Raw genomic sequence first — 17,973 nt, forward strand, 5'->3', positions numbered from 1 at the left:
GTGTATAAGAATGTGTGTTTTCACCCCTCCCCTGGAGATTTCATCTCTCCAGCATGAGGGCCTTCTTTTCAGAATCACTGTTTTAGTGAGAGAGACTCCCAGTTCTGGGGGACAGTTCTTGGAAAAAGGAAAAAAAGACCCGCCCAAGGTCCACCTCCCAGTTTTGTCACCGACTGGCTGTGTGACTTTAGGGAACACACTGAGGGCCTTCATCTCTTTACCCATAAAAAGAGCTCCCTGATATCCCTTCCAGCATGAACACTGATGGTTTTGTGAAGTCCAAGCTGTTGTCTGGAATGGTCTTCGTTTCTGTGATCCATATGAAGAGTGCAAATAGTGTACATGGTACTTCTTACAAGTTTAAACTTAGAAACATTTTAAAAATGAACATGTTGGCCAACTCTGAGAAGTACTCAGGGCACTGCTAGAGTTCCTGGTTACCTTATTCCTGCTAAAAACACTCAGAGCCTCATTGGTAGAGTAGTTGACAGGGGACAGCAGGGTCCAGGCCAGAACCCAGGCTTCCCGACTCCTGATATGCTGGTAGCACCATCCACTGCTTTCCATGGCTACCAGAGGACCCACCCAAAACCTGAATGTCTCTTAGAGAGCTGGGTAGAAATAGCACCTAGAAACAGCCTTGCACATGAGAAGTAAATGTTCCGCTGCATTATTCAGAGAGCTGGCTATTCGCTATTCTGGGGACATTGCTCTGGAAAAGTTTTTTTGTTTTTTGGGGTTTTTTTTCCTTTTTACTCCAGACATCTCTGGGATGTCTGTCTCACAAGTTAGAATTATGTCATGATTATGAAAACCACACTGAATCTCAAATAGACATTCACAAAAACCAATGTTATTTTTCCCCCCTCCCATTTCTGCAAAGGCAAAATGTGGGCAGTGTTTGCCAGATCTGAGAAAGGTGATTATGTATGTAGCTCACTTTTGGCATTTATTTACCAGGTGCCAAGATTTAATACACTCTGACTTTCCACTGCAAAACCACCACTGCCTTTCCCTGCGTGGCCGAGCCTGATTGGCAGGAAACATCTGGCAGCAGTTCCCCACCATCTTACATCCTATCTTTCTAACTTTGAAATGAAACATTTCTGAAATCTTACTGAGGGTGAATGTCCCAGACCCAGTACTGGGGGGTCCCACCAGGAGCCGGGTGGTTTTGCTGTTTAGAGGGTTTGTCTGATCAAGCAGTTAAAAGCTGTGATAGAAGTTTTTGTTTTCCCACTTTTGCATGCACTAAACCAAAAATATGCTTCAAGAGCAAGTGAGAAGGTAGGAAGAGACCTGCCCCGGGATCGCTCAGATTCAGAACACCCGCCCTTGCGCTCCTTCCCTGGCAATCACTTTCTCAGCTGTAATCAGCCTCTGCTGCTGTAACATCTTAAAAGGCAATTACCCGCCTTCCTCTGTACCTTACAGCTTTTCAGCTCAGCCATTGATTGTGTCCTACCCCTTTGGAATCTGACGATCTATATATGGAAACACACTAATTGACAATCTCTCTCCCCAGTCCCTGACTCGAAGAAGAGAGTCAGTTTTAAAATAGGACAGTTTCAGTTTTGTTTTTTCTACCTTTATTACATTTTTGCTTTTGAGATACAAACCACTCTCTTATACCACACAAAAGACATCCATTCTGGTGACTTTAAAGTGCATTTCCCCTTTAACTTTGTGTACAAAAATATGTATTTTTTAAAGCCTGTGATAATTTCTCAACAAGGCACTTTTAGGCACGAAAATGAAGATGAGTCTTTGGTTCTACGTTCACACTGAAGTGAGAGCAAACTGCCACCACCACAGCCTCATCTTGGGAGTCCTCACGGATCCAGCTGACCCTGGGAGCTGATCGACAAGACTGTATTTACACTCATAGCTTTACAACCTGGGCTACAGCACTTTACAACCCTAGCAAGGGAAAGCTGTGCGTGAGCACAGCTCTCCTTCCCTGTCCCAGACCTGTCTCACTTCAGGAAGTAAAGATAAGCCGGCAAACTGTCTTCCGACGACCCTGGGAGATCCCATTATATGTGTAACTTCTCCCCAGTGTCAGTGATCATTTCAGGAGGGACAAGGACATCAAGCCCTCCCAGAGCAAAATGCCATGATGCGTACTCTGCAGCCAGCTACATCCTGCTGAGGAATTTGACTTGAGGAAACAGGAAAGACACTGAAGTTTTCATTCACTGTCCACTGAGAGGGAAGACCTAGCAAACAGCACTTCTGAAAAGTGAGCAAACACTTTTTTGGTTTATAAACATATATACACATAAGTCCTTTAATGTCCAAGTGACTACAAGTAATGCTTGTTTTTAAAAAAGCAAATGATATGCCAAGATCAAAACCACAAAACATTATTTTAGCAGTTCAAAATTTCCATCTTTAAAAACACTGAGAGAGTGTTTTACCACCGTTAAAATTAAATCTTAGCAATATAATAAACTCTACCTTGACTCTGAAATTGTTTTAATTTCTGGAGAACTACGTAACTCCATTATTTCTCACCAACTCCCCTATAACAAGAATAAACAAACAAACAAACCTGCCCAATTCACATCTTTCAAGAAACAATGAAAGCTAATTTTTTTAAAAAAACTATCTTTATATAGTCTAGCTTATTTATTGCACCTAATTTGTGAATGCTTCTCAGGACATATGGGGGAATAAATATGAAACAGAAATGGAGCTGCCTCCCCATTCCTGGACAACTGCACCAGTGGCAGAAGGCTGGTCTGTCTGGGGCAAGTTGGGAAGGACACCAGGACCACGGGCCATTGGTCAGCATAACCAAGAGCCATCTGAGGGTTATACCTACAGGTCAGGCTGCAGTGACGTCTCCAACTAAGGAACTCATCACTTTCTGAAGTGTATAGACCTGTCTGCTGTTGGTGAGCTATGAAACAGGGACAGGGTTCACTGGAGCAGACCCCTGAGGCCATCTGTTGATATCCTGGGACAGAACTAATCCAAAAGGAGACAGGCTGATGGGTAAAGAGAAGACAGTATTCTTCAGAGGCGGTGACAAGGCTGACAATCTGGGCAAGCAGATGCTTTAGTCAGAGAAGGGTCTTTGTGAGCGGGTGAGGACTTGCCTGCTGGGGTGAGCAGCCCAGGTGCACAGGCTGGGGGCTTGCAACCAGTGCCCCCAGCAGAAAAGCTGGGGTGAGCTGGGAGAAGAGAAGGATAGTAGGGGGAGGGTTTGTGGCTGTTTTAAAAGAGATACTTATCACTGAATTACCGTATTTCAAGTTTTGACACGGGAATGTCTTAAGATTATTGAAAACCCTACAGAAGTTACTTGAGGCATGTTTCTTATGAGCATAGAATGATCTCATTACATTTAGTCTGGTAACACGTAAATGACAGTGCACCTTGTACCTTACATAAATTGCAGGGGTGAGGAAGGGACTTCTTAAAGCAAAATCATGACCTGTATAAAATCAGTTTTGCTTCCAAGCAATGTAGATTTCACCATTACATAATAGCTCTGGTCATCAGATTTGTAACATGGAGAGTACTGTCTGTGTACTTGATGTAAGACATACTTAGATAAAACCTAGTTCTGTGCAGTGTCAGCATAAGATAAAAAATGTGATTGTCCCATAAATTATATTATCCTGTAATCCCCCAATGCTGCCCACCTGGGAGAGGCATACAAAATAAAGCACTAAATTGCAGTCTAGTCACAGCCAGTTTTAGGAATAAGAACTCCATGGAACACCACTTCAGAGCATTTAAAAAGTCAAAACATTTTACAGTTCAAAAAAGAAAAAAATCCAACGACAAAACTCTAGGAACCAAGACACTCCAGATCTGCTTGACACTGATTTACAAAGCCACAGAAGCCGGGAGGGCTCTTCCAAATGATCTGGATAATGCAAGCAAAAGAAGACCCTTTGCTTGCAGAGTCCAGGAGTTGTGCCCCCGAATCCAGACAGCTGGGTATTCCTCTTCCTGCCTCCCCGTGGAAAACCTCACCCTAGTAAGATCAGACAAGAGAAAAATGAGGCAGTCGTTTAACTAAGCTCCAAAAACCAAAACAAAAGAGGGAAAAAACCCCCAACCTTCTACAAATATACATGTAAAAATATTTTTTTAAATACCCCCAAGTACCAACCAGTCTTGTCCAAGAAAAATCACAGGGTTTGGGGTGCATCTGACAAGGAAAGCCCCAGGAGTCTCACAATAACATGAACCCACAGACTTTTAATGCTTTAGTCCAATATGGTTAAGAACAATTAATCTCTGATATTTCATAGTTGGCAAACAGTGAAAATAAAATCTGAGAACCTGGTGAGGTTTTTCTCCCCTATTCCTTTACATACCCACACACCATAAATAAAAACAACCAAATCAGAGTCCATGGGGGCTTGTAAAGTGTTGTTTACAAAGTGGATGTAAATCACAGTCAAAATACAACTGAACATTTTCTGAAGGCATTGAGGATATATTGACTCTCTAAATCAAAACGTCCCAAATACAGCATAAAAGATGACTCTCCAGGAAAAGAGATTCTAAAATCTTTTTGTGAAGATAGACATGGGCAAACCAGCCAGGCAAGTTACAACATGTCTTGTAACTGAGCCGTCCGTTGAGCAGTCAGGTGACTCAGGCAAAGAATGAGTGCTTAGAAAGTTCCCCCAAAGCCAAGAGGAGAATTTAAAAGTGTCCCACTCATGACTGTTCTGCCTGGCATAAGCCTGCCATCAGAAACACTGCATAGGAGCCAGTTACTTTCGATAGCTGGTGTCTTGTCCTCTGCTGGGGTATCTATGTAGCATCAGAAAGAGGAAATGCCAGTCTCTGTCATGAGCTGATTTGCTTTTATTATCTTTTCCTGAACATTAGATGAACTGTGGAAGAAAACCAAATCAAAAATTGCACAGAGAAAAAGTATGAAGCACACATAGACACGGAACAGCAGCAACAGGCAGGCAGGACCTGGCTGAGCCAGGAAGACCCGAAGAAGAGAGCCCAGAGCCAGTGGGATGTGGCTGGGAACAGGGCTTTCCAGGTGACTCACTTCCCACACCCCAGGAGAGAAAGGCTCCTTCAGGCGACCTCATTATTAAGCCACCGTCCTCTGGTGTCACCAGCGCTGCCTACAGGCCTGGGTCTGGTCCAGACCCTTTCTGGCACCATCCTGCTCAGGCTCTCATTGTTGCCCTGTGGGTGCCAGACAGACCAGCACACCTAGTATTGACCCAGTTCTGTGATCTAAACCTGACTGGCTTGACTGATTGAAGAAAAAGTGACTAGGATCCTTTCTTTTCAAAAACCACGTCTGATGGCAGTTCAGCTTTTCTCGAGGCCTTCATCTCCATCCCGTGGTGACTGTAGCTTGGCTCGTCTGCACCACAGCCCCGTTCCATCGCACGCTGTCACTAGTAGTAGGGCCCGAGCTTTTCATATCCTAAATAACTAGGCCACTCGGCAAACAGACCGTAGGAACACCGAGGGCTTCCAAACTGGTCAAAGGCTATTCCAAAATCCGGTCCATTTGGTGGCTGGGCTGTTCCCTGGGTGGATTTTAACTCTGCCCGGATGATCCTATAGTTTTTGCCTTTGTTGCTGTCCCAGTATGTCTGCCCATTGCACTCATAGCACACAGCAAATTCCATCCTTTCATAAGACTGAATTTTCTCAGGCAAACTGATGTCAAAGGAGAAAGTGTCCCTGTCTGAGCCCGCATACGTGTCCTTCACGTACCCACAGGGAAAGTCCGTGAAGCTTTTCCAGGTGTCAAATGTCATTCTGATTTTCACCATCTTCTCGAATGCAAGGTTCTGCACCTTCACTGTGCCAGCAATGGCTCTGTCCTTCAGGACACAGTTCTCCAGGCAGACGTGGTCGGTCTGAAGCCGATTTCTAAAGTCCAGGTAGTCTGCAGATGGCTGGGAGAAATCCAGCACAAAGCTCTCGCTCTCCACTGTCGTCAGACTCACGATGTTGTCCAGGAGCTCGGTGATGTTCAGCGGAATATCTAATGGGTCATCGAACTCGGAGAACACTTTGACCATTGTCAGGGCCAGCCCCTGGTTGTCTGCAAAGGAGACTCGCTTCTTCACCTTTTTCTCCTGAACGGTCGGGGCCACTGTCCCACTGGCTTCATTCTTGCCGCCCAACTGTATACAAGGCCTCAGAGGTTTGCTCGGCTTTGGTGAGATCTGGAAGGCGAACCGCTCTCTGCGCAAGGAGGGGGCCATGCAGCTGTACCTGCACTCAATGTCTACAGCCATCACGGGGTTAGAAGAACAGGCTAGAACCCTGGCAAAGGGGAAAGACAGAAATAGCAGGGAGATCAGACAGACGTTCAAACTCATCCCTTCAACAGGACCAGTGAACTACGTTTGCCTTTGTCTCTGCCCATGTGGCTGCAGCTCAGTACTAACTCAAGTGTAGTCCAGCATGACCTTCGTTTTAGGGGAGTTTAAGACTGTATAATGGGGGTGAGGGTGTGGGGAAGAGGTTCAAGGTTAAAACAAACAAACAGAGAAGTATGGAACCACTGATTTTAAAACTAGTTCATGGGTCAGGAAAACTAAAACTAAAACTAAAACTAGTTTTCCTGTCACGACTTCTCGAGGCCTTCTGTACGCTGATGTGCTGTGGGTAACAATGAAGAGAGCATGCTGTTTGCAGAATTTCCCAAACTTATCCCACACGAGGAAACCCCTTCTTGTGGAGCACCTGCAGAACCCATGTTCTGTGGAACACACCTTGGTAAATACTGCTTTCATCTGATAAAAAAAGAAATGACTACCTCCCACAAATATTGATTGGTGTTTGCTATATGCCAGGGATGATGCTAGATACTGAGATTCAGGAGTGAAGACGGACACAAACCTGCTTTCATTACATGTACAGTAGATTTTTATGTTCCAGTGTATCTTACTTTTAAAAAGTTCCAGCAATTTAGTATTTTTAAACCATTTGTATCGGTAAATAATTTTTTTTTCTACAGTGAAAATAGCCTATATAAGAATAAAAAGCAAAGAGAATCATATGCTAAAGATTAGGTTAAATCTGACTTCATAAAAACAATATTTTTCTATAAATGAAAACAATAAGTAAAAAATCAGAAGATTAAAGACACACTGGGGAAGCATTTTACAAAAAGTATGGTAGCAAAGTGTTAACACTTTAATATATAAAGAGTTTTTACAAAACAACAACAAAGTCAAATATTCCATATAGAAAAAAGAGCAAAAAGCACAAATAGAAAATTCATAAAAGAAATTTAACAGTGATTCATAAATACCTGAAACATCCAACCTCATAAATAACTTAAGAAATTTAGATTAGAAAAGAATGACGGTTTTTACCTACAGAGTAAGGAAAAAAATTTTAGAAGATAATACAAATATGTGTATTAGTCTAAATGGGCACAACCTTTCTAAATGTTGTTATCATTTTTGGTTCTAATATCATATACAAGTATTACTCTTAAGGAAATAATTAAAAATGCATGGAGGTTAATGTACTGAAATGTTCAATGCATCATTATAGGAGGAAAAAAGGATGAGAAAATAAAGTAAATTACCAATAACAGATATATAATTATATCAAGTATACTACATCCTTAAATCAAGTATACTACATCCATGTGATATAATTTTATATCATCATTAAAACCATTATTTGGAAAAAGATTCAAATGGCATAAAAACTTACATTATTAACGTAAAAATGGAGAAAATAAAATTGTACATACAGATTAGACTTGTAGGGAAAAATATTATGTATATGCACAGAAAAAAACTAGAGATATACTTAAAACTGTCAGAATATCCAGGTGATGGGATTTCAGGAAATTTCTGTTCTCCTGCTTTGAAATTTCTTATATTTTCTAAAATAATAGACCTTCTCTAACCAGGAAAAAAAAAAGGAATCTAATAAAACACATCAAGTATTTTAAGATTTGCCAAAAACCATTCAACATGATTCCCTCTCTAAAGCCAAGTCATTTTTATTCTAATTACCATGGCAAATTTATATTCTGATTTGACAGCTCCAGTGGGCTAACTGAAGAAGTCAGTGATGAAACCAGCATTAAAATCTCTAGTCTGAGAACCACAGAACACAGGATCTGGTTTAGTTCTCAAATGCATCTCTCCTCACTACTACAAAGGCGTCTATATGTGGTAGTGTGTTGGGATTCTGGCACTCAGGCCTCCCCTAATCCCCCTACCCCTCCCCTCCCCACCGTGGTTACTGCAAGGTGATGGTGGTAGTTCAGGAGGACAGGCAAAACGCTGCTCATCTTCTGACAAGAATGGAGACCACTGGCTCAGTCCAATAAATAATATCTCATTTTCAGCTTCTCACTTCCATAATCAAATATATAAAGAAAAATGAGAAAGGGTGAAGACACATTGGTTTTGATCTCATTTTCCAAAGAAATACAGTACTTCTCCAGGATGCAGGAATCACTTAGTGATGACCAAGTGGAGAAACACATTCAGAGACAAAACAATAGTAATACAAATATCTGTATTGGTTTAAATTGGCCCAACCTTTCTAAATGTTCTTATCTCAATTTATAACCATAATGTAGTTATCTAAACATTCATTTGAAAGGATATCTGTCTTACTATTTCCCTCTAACAAAGTTAAATAAGTGAAAATTTTAGAAGCAGATTTGCTATGATTTGTTCTTATACCCATGCAATTGTTCTGAAAAGGAAAGTTGTCATTGAATTGGGCAAGACAGCTTTAAAGAAGGTCAGTGGGTTCACTAACAGGTTCAATGTGAAAAAAACCTATACTTGAACAAAGTACTTGAATTTTTCTCTTCCCCTGTTCATTGCAAAACTTGGTTAGAATGCATCGGAATTATACTTTCAGTTCTACCTTTAACACAGGTAGTTTTTGTTTTTTTAACTAAATGTTAATATGTTAACTAAAAATAACCAAACAGTAGGCAAAGCCTTGCACTCAGCCCCTCTCACTATGCCCACTCTTGACAACCTGTGTGTGAACTGAGGGAGGAGAGGTTCTTCCTCGGCCACAGCCACTTCCTCCTCGCTTGCGTCAGCACAAGGTCAACTGCAAGCTCTCTGTGTATGTCCAACAAGCCTGCAAACCAATCTTATTTGTGCTTTCCTGCACGTTAAAACGGCTCATTAGAAAAAAGCTGGGAAACTCTCAAGATATTGTGGAAATGGAATTCTAAAACAAGGGGATCAGGGAAAGAGTCTGCACACTTGCTGTCAACTAAAGTCACTCTCAAGCTCTAATCCTGTAAGTTAGAAAGACTTAGTTGAAGACCTTGGTAAAGTTTCACTGTTTGGACCCAGCAGTATAAATGTGCCCCTGAGATCCCTTTTATCACCAAGCTTTAAGAACTGGAGGTGAGGAGGGGAGGCTGGAGTCAGAGCCAGAGCCAGAGCTAATTAAACAATTCCACTGGCACTTTCTAGAGCCTAATTGGTTTTGCAACATTTCTCCATGAAAAGCAAAAGAAAGGATAACCTGGCGGTCCAAGGGTTCCTCCCAGGGCTCCTGCCCCAGGCTCATTACACAAACACCCCTGCCCAGAATCCCTTCACTTCTTCAGTGTCACCAACACTGGAGGGGAGGACATTAACCCCTGGTGGCCTCAATAGAGGGTGCAATCTGACTGTTGGCTCCCTTGCCTATCCTTACAGGGAGATTCCAGCTTTTATTAACCAGATTATTCTCCAAGAATTGGTGCAACAAAGTGCTGCTTTGGTGTAAGGCTTCCTGACTTTCTGCTTAGAAGTTCTCAAATGGACCACTACAGGGGTGACCATCATCCAGAAATACTCCTAGCAACCGAGACATACAAGGTAATAGTTTCCTAAATCTCTGAAAGGAAGGCACTTGGACATGTGTTTTATTCTCAAATGGCATGAAAATGATCAGTTCCAACACAGGATGCATCGGGTTTTACCTCAGGCCCCCTCTCCTGACAGACTCCGCTATTCTGCCCTTTCCTTCGCCCAAGCCAGGGAATGAGTCACCATCGTTGGTCAGGGGCAAAAACAGACTTAGACGTGGGCACACAGTTGAACCAACAGAGTATGAACTAGCACCTGGATACCAGTTCGTTGCAGAACAGGGTCTTGAGAGTATGAGTAGCTGTTACTCAGACCAGTACGGATTCTCAAAATCTTTGCTTCCAAATAGATTCTGAGGTGATGAGTTTTGCCCCATGAGACACTGGGACATATACCCAAGGGTAGATTGCAGTGTTTCTGGTCAAAAGAGAGCAAACCCTAACACTCTGAAAATTACAGAGAACTTGGATAGTTCTGCATAATGCTTTCCCTGTTCCACCAGTCTACAACACAGCTTCTTCAAGACAGCTGGCCAGAGTTAGATGTTGTGTTTCTGTAAAAACTATCAACTTGTACAAAATAACACCATGACTTTCACAGTTCAGGCAACTGAGCTGCTAAATGTCTGATATGCCTTTTATAGGAAGTAAATTTTTGTGTGTGTGTTGAGGTCAAGACATTGCCTCCTCTATTCTCTTTGTACTTTGATAAGAAAAGACAAAAATCAGACACACCAAGAAACACTGAAACTGCATCACGTCAACATTCACAACCAGGTTACCAGGTTATAATTTTTTAAAGACATGACCAACTACCCCTTCAGCATTTGTTTCCTCCCTAAAGGTTTGGCCAACACAGTATGAATAAAGTTGGAATCCTTCCCTTTCTACTCAGACCATGGGGCCTTTATTCATAGCCTTAGAAGCCACTTGTACTCCTCTATTCTGTCACTATTACCCAAAGCATCTTAGAGATAAATATCTGTGGATGAGGCTGCATGTTATAGGAAAGAGACAAGTTAAGATGGCACAGTGTCTGCCAACTAAAAATGTCCAATGTGAAACACAGCACACTGGCCTAGGAATACTTGCACCTAGCTGTGCCACTTGGGGCAAGTTACTCAACCTCTCTGGGCTTGAGCTTTCTCCTCTGAGATCCCTTCTAGTTCTGACATTCTTGGTTGTTAGTGATACTTGGGTGTTCTTCTCTTCCCACTAACTTTTCCCTAAATACCTCTACTTTTGTGGTAAGTCCTCCAGCTGTCTTCACTTTAGTCTTGGCTCCTAGACAACTCTGCCAAATGAACCATTTCCTCTTCTTCTCTGCACCCCACCTCAAAGCCCTAACTCTCTCTTTTCCTGGATCCTGGGTCTCCCAGGAAGTCCTGGCCACACAGACCACAGGATCCAACATCATCTAGGAATTCTCCAAGTCCTCAAGTCAAGTCTGTCCTCAATTTTCTCTTTTGCAGGAAACAATAGCAGGGCACAGCCTAAATCTTCTAGTATGTTCTGGGCCCCCTACCCCCTCTTTTGCAGCACATCCTTTCCCCCGGATTCAAAAGGGTGGTGTGAACAGGGCAGTGGGGGTGGGGGCGGGCAGGCCAAGGCGTCCTGGCTTCGAAGAGCCCACAGGTCACTCCCCCCTGGGTCCAGCCAGGCCGGACTGCACCCTGACCCCAACCCCTCCTTGAGGTCTTTCCCCTGTCTGGCACCCACCTTTTGGGCCGCGGGGAAGCCCCCTCTCCAGCTGGCTTGCTGCATCAGAAAGCTCGGAGGGAGGTGTCAGGGGAGGCTGCCGCCACCGGACTACGTGAGCCTCGGTGTGTTGTGTCCGGGAGGCAGGGCTTGGGCTGGGTTCCCGGAGTTGTGACCGGCAGGGGGAGGAAGACGAGAAGGAGGAGGAGCCCGAGTTATCACACCAAGGGCGGGGCGGCAGGGCCACGCCGGGCGGAGCTGCGTCGCGAGAGCGTCCCCGCGCGGCCACCTCGTCCCCGCCGGCCTGGGACAGACAGCCGGTCTGCAGACCGGGAGCCGGAGATTGCTCAGCTCCAGAAGGCCCCGGCCGCCGCAGCGCTCCGTCTCCCATCTCCCTTGGTGGCCTGAGAGATCACCAAGTGTGTTTCCCTCCGTTTTACCGGGAAAACGACGTCCGGAGAGAGATGAAGCAACTTTCACTTGTGCTGCGGACCCTACTGCCCAACTCTGGAGACACCCTCCAGAAGTGTCGGGTCCTAGGCTGGAAAAGCCTTGTGTCAGGTTCGAACTCGGCAAAATAAGCGGTAAGGGTATCTGGAGTCCCAGCCCCATATGTCGCGGCCGGGACCTCACCTCGATGCAACACGTGGGTCCGGCCAGGCTCCATCCCACCTCTGTCCCTGGATTGCACTCTTCACGTAGAAGCAACAACTTCCTCGAGCCTGTCTAGAGTGTCCCAGCCCCTAAGTGTAATTGCAAGTTGAACAGAGAAAGTGTAGGTGGCAGGAACCAGAGGGGTCCCTGCTGCGCGCCCTTCGCTGCCGTTTCTGAGGCCAGACAGCCGGCCTCGCGGGCCTAGGGAGGACGTACCTGGTACAGCTCATAAGCCCCGAGGTGCGGAGGCGCCAGCCCGCGGCAGCATCCGCCCTGGGGTGGCAGGGGCAGCGGCGGCGACGACAGGAGCGGGGGCCAGGGCTCAGGTTGGCGCCCTCCGCGGGCAGCCGCATCCGTCCTTGTGCGAAAACAGCGCGCCCGCCTCCTACCTGCGGCCCTTCACCCTGGACTCGGGTTCCCAGCCGCTGCGCGGCTCCCTTTAACTTTTGGGCTACCTCTCCCCACTCGGGATGCCATCGGAGACCCCCTTTCACGTGAACGCCCCTCTCAGCCAATGGGCACGCCTGGGACGCTCGCCGTCTACCAATGGCCGTGGAGCCGCGGTTCCCGAGAGCATCGCCGCGCCACGTGATCGACTGCGCGCCGGGAGTGATAGGGCTGGCGTCCAGGGGCTGAGAAGGGGGCTGTGGGTCACTGCTTCATCAAAAGCCCGGGGACGGGCGCCAGGGGGCAGAGGCACTTTCCTACAGAAGAGCATCCCGTTACAGCCAAGAGGGCTGGACGCAGGCAGCTGGCAGAGTTCCCTCTTACAAGGCAAAGCCCTAGCCGGGCAAAGTCACACTACACACAGGGACGGGGTGGCAGTTACATTTACCCGTCCCGCCGGACCCGCCTTCGTCTCACACTTCAGCCATGGGGTTCACAGATGACCATTACTTCTCCCCTACACGAGGATCCCTTAAGTGCCCCGAGGGAATGTCAAGTGTGTTTCCTTATGTTTTAGGTGGAGTTTTTTCAGGATCGGTATCCCTACTCCAGAGATAGTGTTTCCACACTATCAGGTCATTAGTGAACGCTTGCTTTGTACCGGTCATGGTCCAGGTGTTACTGTGAAAGGAATACAGTAAAATCCTTTTTATAAAGTTGTTACTGGGGCAAAGGACTAATACCCATCTCACAGAGTACCTCATATATAGTTGAGGGTTTCTCAAGTAGGTATATTTTCGAGGAAACTAACTGACTTGAATCTGTATTAATAGATTCAGCCTGTGCCTATGGGGCCTCCATGATCTTTGTGCTACAGCTTGAGGTCTGTAGAGAATGATGAACTTAGAAGAGACCAGAAGCCCCTCCACCCATATGAGATCAATTTAAGTATGCATATATATAGTATATATTGGTGATCAGCTCTAAGCTAGCCATTTTAGGAATGAGGATCTCAATTTTCTAGTTTTAATGAATTTGGGAAATTGATATAGGGTTACCAGTTTTTTAAAGTCCCAAGACATTAAAAATGAATCTTCCATCTTCTGTTGCCATCCTTTTATTACAAGCAAGTACTCTTTAATAGCAATAAAAACAAAATGCAGGAAGGGCATAATCTCAGAGTAAAGGCTAGTCCTTCACATTGGATTTATTTAGCTTTATGAAAATTCATTACCTTGAATATGGCATGTGAGAATTTCTGATTTAAGAGATGTAAGAGCAGCTTCTAATTTTACTAGGAATGTAAAACAAAATCTGTTGTCAATTACAATAATCCAGTCAGAGCCTTCAGCTCTATAGAGAACTTCCCCAGACTCATTCTTCCTGTCTGAAGGATGGTCATTAGTCTTCTTCCTTCTCTTTCAATGGACAAATCTGATAAAAGACCACCTGTGAAATCAGCTATTGGTAGGCAGTTGGCAACTAAAATTTCTGTGCAATATTCCCTTTGCCAACTCTAAACCCCCTTTTATTAGTTAATGAGTAGGTTGTAGATTTATGAAGCCAAGTGCTGGCTACATTTCTCAAGTAGATGGAGCATGCTAGAGGAGTGGGCAGAGATAAGGAGCCAGCAGGTATTGCAAAATGTATTCAGGCAAAGGGTGATCTGAACCAAACTGGGAAGGAGTTGAGACAAGTAAATACAACTTTATAGCATTAGGGTTTGAAAGCATCTTCCTTACATAGATCTAGGAAACCATGGGTAATAATTTCCCCTGTGATTTAAGTGACTATTTCAGACTAGGAGAGTGGGGCTAAACTTAGTTGTGGCACACCACAGTCCTGGTAGGTAGGAGTGTGGTGTCTCTGAGTTTGAAAAGAGCAGTCTTCTTTGCGATCAGAATAGAGCTGGCATGCAAGCTCTGGAGGACTGTTCCAGCAGAATTCATAGCAGTCCTGAGCCCTTGAACCTGAGAGCTAGTCTGGTCTTTAGACATGATCTTGCTTTACCCTCTCATTTTATCACAACAAAGAGGGAAATGGAAAATGGAAAATTTCAACCCTTTAGTCAATGCATACCAAGTTCCTTTTCTAATATCTGGCAGTGAATTTTAGCATTAATTTCATTTAATAAGCCAACTCTCCTCCCTCAAATCAAGAAGCCAACAATGGCTAAGCATAGTTAATGATCATTTTCCCTGAAACTGTCCTTTTCTGTGGCTGTTAGTGGTAGCACTGTCTTTTTTCTTCCTTGCACTTGGGCTCATCTGTGACTTTTCAGTCCTTTCTTAGACATTTGTTCATTCATTCAACAGCAAACTATGGTAAACCTGGGTGCTGGAAATGGAAAAATGAATGAAATACAGTCTTACTCTTGAGAAGCTCTTAAGCCAGTAAATAACGATGTGGGATAAACATGTGAAAGGCAAATCCCTGGGGCACTAAGAAGACTGCACATGTGTGGCAGTGAGGTGGGGATGGGGCGTGGGGAAGGTCAGAGAAGGCTGACCTTTAAGAACTGACCATTAAGCGGGATCCTGAAGGGGGCATTATAGTGCAGGGGTAATGGGAGAGAACATGGCAGGGATTGGCAACCGCATTGAGTTCTATATGTTCCTCCAGTTTCCACTTTGCAGATTAAAAATTAGACCCTCTTTTTGGCTTAAATATTGGACAGTATTTCTTTTTGCATGTGTTGATGTCAGCTTTTTTACTCATCCAGAAAAAAATTTAAAAATATCAAAAGATGTTTTATCTCCTCAACATAGTACATTTCAAAAACTACTCAAATCATGTAAAATTTTGGAAAAGAAATCTTTTTCTTTTTTTTCTTCTTAGATTCTAACATAGCTTCTCTTTGAACAAAAGTGATTGCAAAGTAAATCTAAATAAAAATAACCAGCATCAAGAGTCAGAACTAAAGAAGAGAACATTCTTTTGCTTGATCAGAATAGAAAGTGGGAAAGGCTGTTTCCAAACTGCCTAAGTCCATTTATATTTAGACGAGTGGAGTAGTTTGCACCTGTCAGAGCTACAGACATGCTCTGGGTGCATCATGTTACCTGGGGCCCTCTTCCCCTCTTTCAGGCTTGACTGAAAGGACTTGCTAGATCATGTTTTATGGGACAGGCAGATGAATACCAGCAAAGGGATTCTGTAAGCCTCTGTCTATGCAGAACACAAGGGAGAAGATCTTGAGTAATTTACATGTCAAAGCTCCTAGACCCCATCAATAATTTACGTGGTTGAGGGCTTTTGAGTAGGGACCAGTCTTAAAAGCTGCATATACAGAACAGCTTTTTTATCTTGTGTACTGCTTTGTATGCTCCATATATATCTTTAATTTTTACTTTGTATTATTTTTATGATTATGAAATTAATACAAGATCACTGTGGACATTTTGGAAAATACAGAAGAATATAGAGCTGAAAACAGAATCAGCACCACCCAGCAATAACTACCAATGTAATTTACTTTGTAAATTTATTTCAGTATTTATCCTATGTACCATTATATTTTCAGGATCATATATGTAAAGTTTAATATCTTAATTATTTTTACTCATGACTGCTCCTCATTTTGAATATATTAGTATTATTATAATTTTTCTGTTGTGCTTTTTAATGACTGCATAATATTCCTTCATATAAAGGGCCCATACTTAAGAATCTTCATATTTAAACTTTTGCCCACATCCTTGATTCTTTTTTTTTTCCTGATTATTTTTATAAGCCTTTGTCCCACGGTATACAGACATTCTTCAGAGTCTTGATTCATATTGCCAAATCATTTTTTAAAAGATCAGTATTCACTTTTCACTCCCACTACTGGGGAAATTTAAGAGTTAAATAATCCTAATGAGGTATTGGTTTGTGGACTTTGGGCAAATTATACCTCATCTTACAAAAAAGCCATATGAGAATTTTAACTGATGAATCATATACTCTGTGCCTGGGTGAAAATAGCTACACACTCATCTTTTGCTTTAGCTTTAAATCTCAAAGTACAGCCAATTTGTGTTATGAATGGGAACTTCATAACCCATATTATTGACTTAAATGATATTAAGTGGTGGCTGGTCAGAGAGAAAAGGAAAGGCTGGGAACCAGGGAATACCACTTTGCCACAGGCTTAAAAGAAATTAGGCAGAACCCAATATGTATTTATATTCTTTGCTCATTCATCCCCCATTCGTAACTGGTGTGATCATAAATTATATTTGAACGTGTAACTATATACATGTGATGCAACGTATAACATCCAGAATTTCATGACAAGTGGCACGCATTTTTGTGAGAATGACATGTCAAGCTGCTTTGAGGATTGTGATAGACCACTTGACTCTTGTGTGCCTTGGAACTTTGGGCTGGGCTGTTTCTGCTGCGTGCCTGGGGGGTCAAATGCCTGGGATACTGCAAGCACTTTGTATTAGCAATTGTATTTCAGTTCCATCCAGATATTTACAAAACTGCCTACGTCGTCCTCTTAGAAACAGGTAATAAGATAACTTGTATTAAGAAAACAATGACTCATTTGAGAGATGAGAAAAAAAACTGTTTACGTACAATAATTTCTAAATGTACACACTATATTTTCCTGCAGCTTAAACTTTCTATCACTTTTCTTTTTCTTTGAAATTTTGAGTCAGAAGCTGAACTGACTTCATGGTTTTCCTTATGATCATCTGATATCCTCTAGAGAATTACAACTTAAAGACTGCATTCTTCCTTCTCGAAACTCATGGTAACAAACCGTTTCTCCACACAGAGCCATGGGCTATTTTGGAGCTGGAAATGGAGCAATTAAATCTAGGAAGTCACCACGTGTTGAGAATATTCCTTCTTTGCCTCTCTTTTTGCTTATGTTCCCAAGGAGGCACAGATCTCAGAGGGCAGTGGGGGAGCCATCGTCTAACATCATTATTTCACCTACTGCATAAAAAAATGCAGAGGACAATAGTGCATTTGTTATAAAGGCTACTCAAGTTTGTTACAAAATTACACTTCACCAAAAACAACTGCCCGATAACTATTAGTATGAGTCTTAACTTGGTAAGGAGCCAGGACTGTAAAATATACAAAACCATACTTTGACATTCAAGCTTTGGAAATAGATAGGACCATATATTAAACCTCAGCAAAGACAGTTGGCATCATTCCTGTTTTCTTCGGTTAGTTCTTTGGTCATCTTCAAGTGCAGGGCCCTCCTACAAGTAGGGGCTGTTGTCTTCTATTTTTCTCAAGGCTCCTTGATCCAAAAGATGTAGTAACTTAAGCTTTCTTCCCTGATCTTGACCCTGGTTCTTTTTCCTTCCTTCTTTCTTTCTTTTTTGGTATTATTCTTCAGTTTGTGAAAATCTAGAAACCTCTCTTAAGATTAGACAGTAAGTATTTCTCTTTCTTATAAATCAGCATTATCC

At 43.2% G+C, this 17,973-nt stretch overlaps 1 protein-coding gene across 3 annotated transcripts; it reads right to left on the minus strand.

The window, feature by feature from the left end:
* Positions 1–1,566: 1,566 nt before the first annotated feature.
* Positions 1,567–12,695, minus strand: PPP1R3B (protein phosphatase 1 regulatory subunit 3B). Of its 3 annotated transcripts, XM_074353795.1 has the most exons (4): positions 12,383–12,507; positions 12,146–12,255; positions 11,534–12,053; positions 1,567–6,279 (listed from the first exon to the last, which is right to left on the minus strand). In XM_074353795.1, the coding sequence occupies exon 4, from the start codon at positions 6,249–6,251 to the stop codon at positions 5,397–5,399; it is 855 nt and encodes a 284-aa protein (XP_074209896.1). In that variant the 5' UTR covers positions 6,252–6,279; positions 11,534–12,053; positions 12,146–12,255; positions 12,383–12,507; the 3' UTR covers positions 1,567–5,396. The 3 variants fall into 3 exon arrangements, with proteins under 3 accessions (XP_074209896.1, XP_045371388.2, XP_074209897.1); XM_045515432.2 differs by lacking the exon at positions 12,146–12,255 and having other exon boundaries at positions 11,534–11,667; positions 12,383–12,403; XM_074353796.1 differs by lacking the exons at positions 11,534–12,053; positions 12,146–12,255 and having other exon boundaries at positions 12,383–12,695.
* Between the last annotated feature and the right edge of the window lie 5,278 nt (positions 12,696–17,973).

This window comes from Camelus bactrianus, chromosome 26 (genome assembly GCF_048773025.1).
Source record: "Camelus bactrianus isolate YW-2024 breed Bactrian camel chromosome 26, ASM4877302v1, whole genome shotgun sequence".
In the NCBI taxonomy this organism is placed as follows: Eukaryota; Metazoa; Chordata; class Mammalia; order Artiodactyla; family Camelidae; genus Camelus; species Camelus bactrianus.

What these genes read in the sequence shown, in the direction of transcription:
- PPP1R3B (XM_074353796.1), bottom strand. Translation starts at nt 12,519, where the DNA reads ATGCGGCTGCCCGCGGAGGGCGCCAACCTGAGCCCTGGCCCCCGCTCC. An exon ending in GGGCTTATGAGCTGTACCAG is followed by an intron (nt 6,280 to 12,382) that starts GTACGTCCTCCC and finishes CCCCTTTGCCAG; the next exon opens with GGTTCTAGCCTGTTCTTCTA.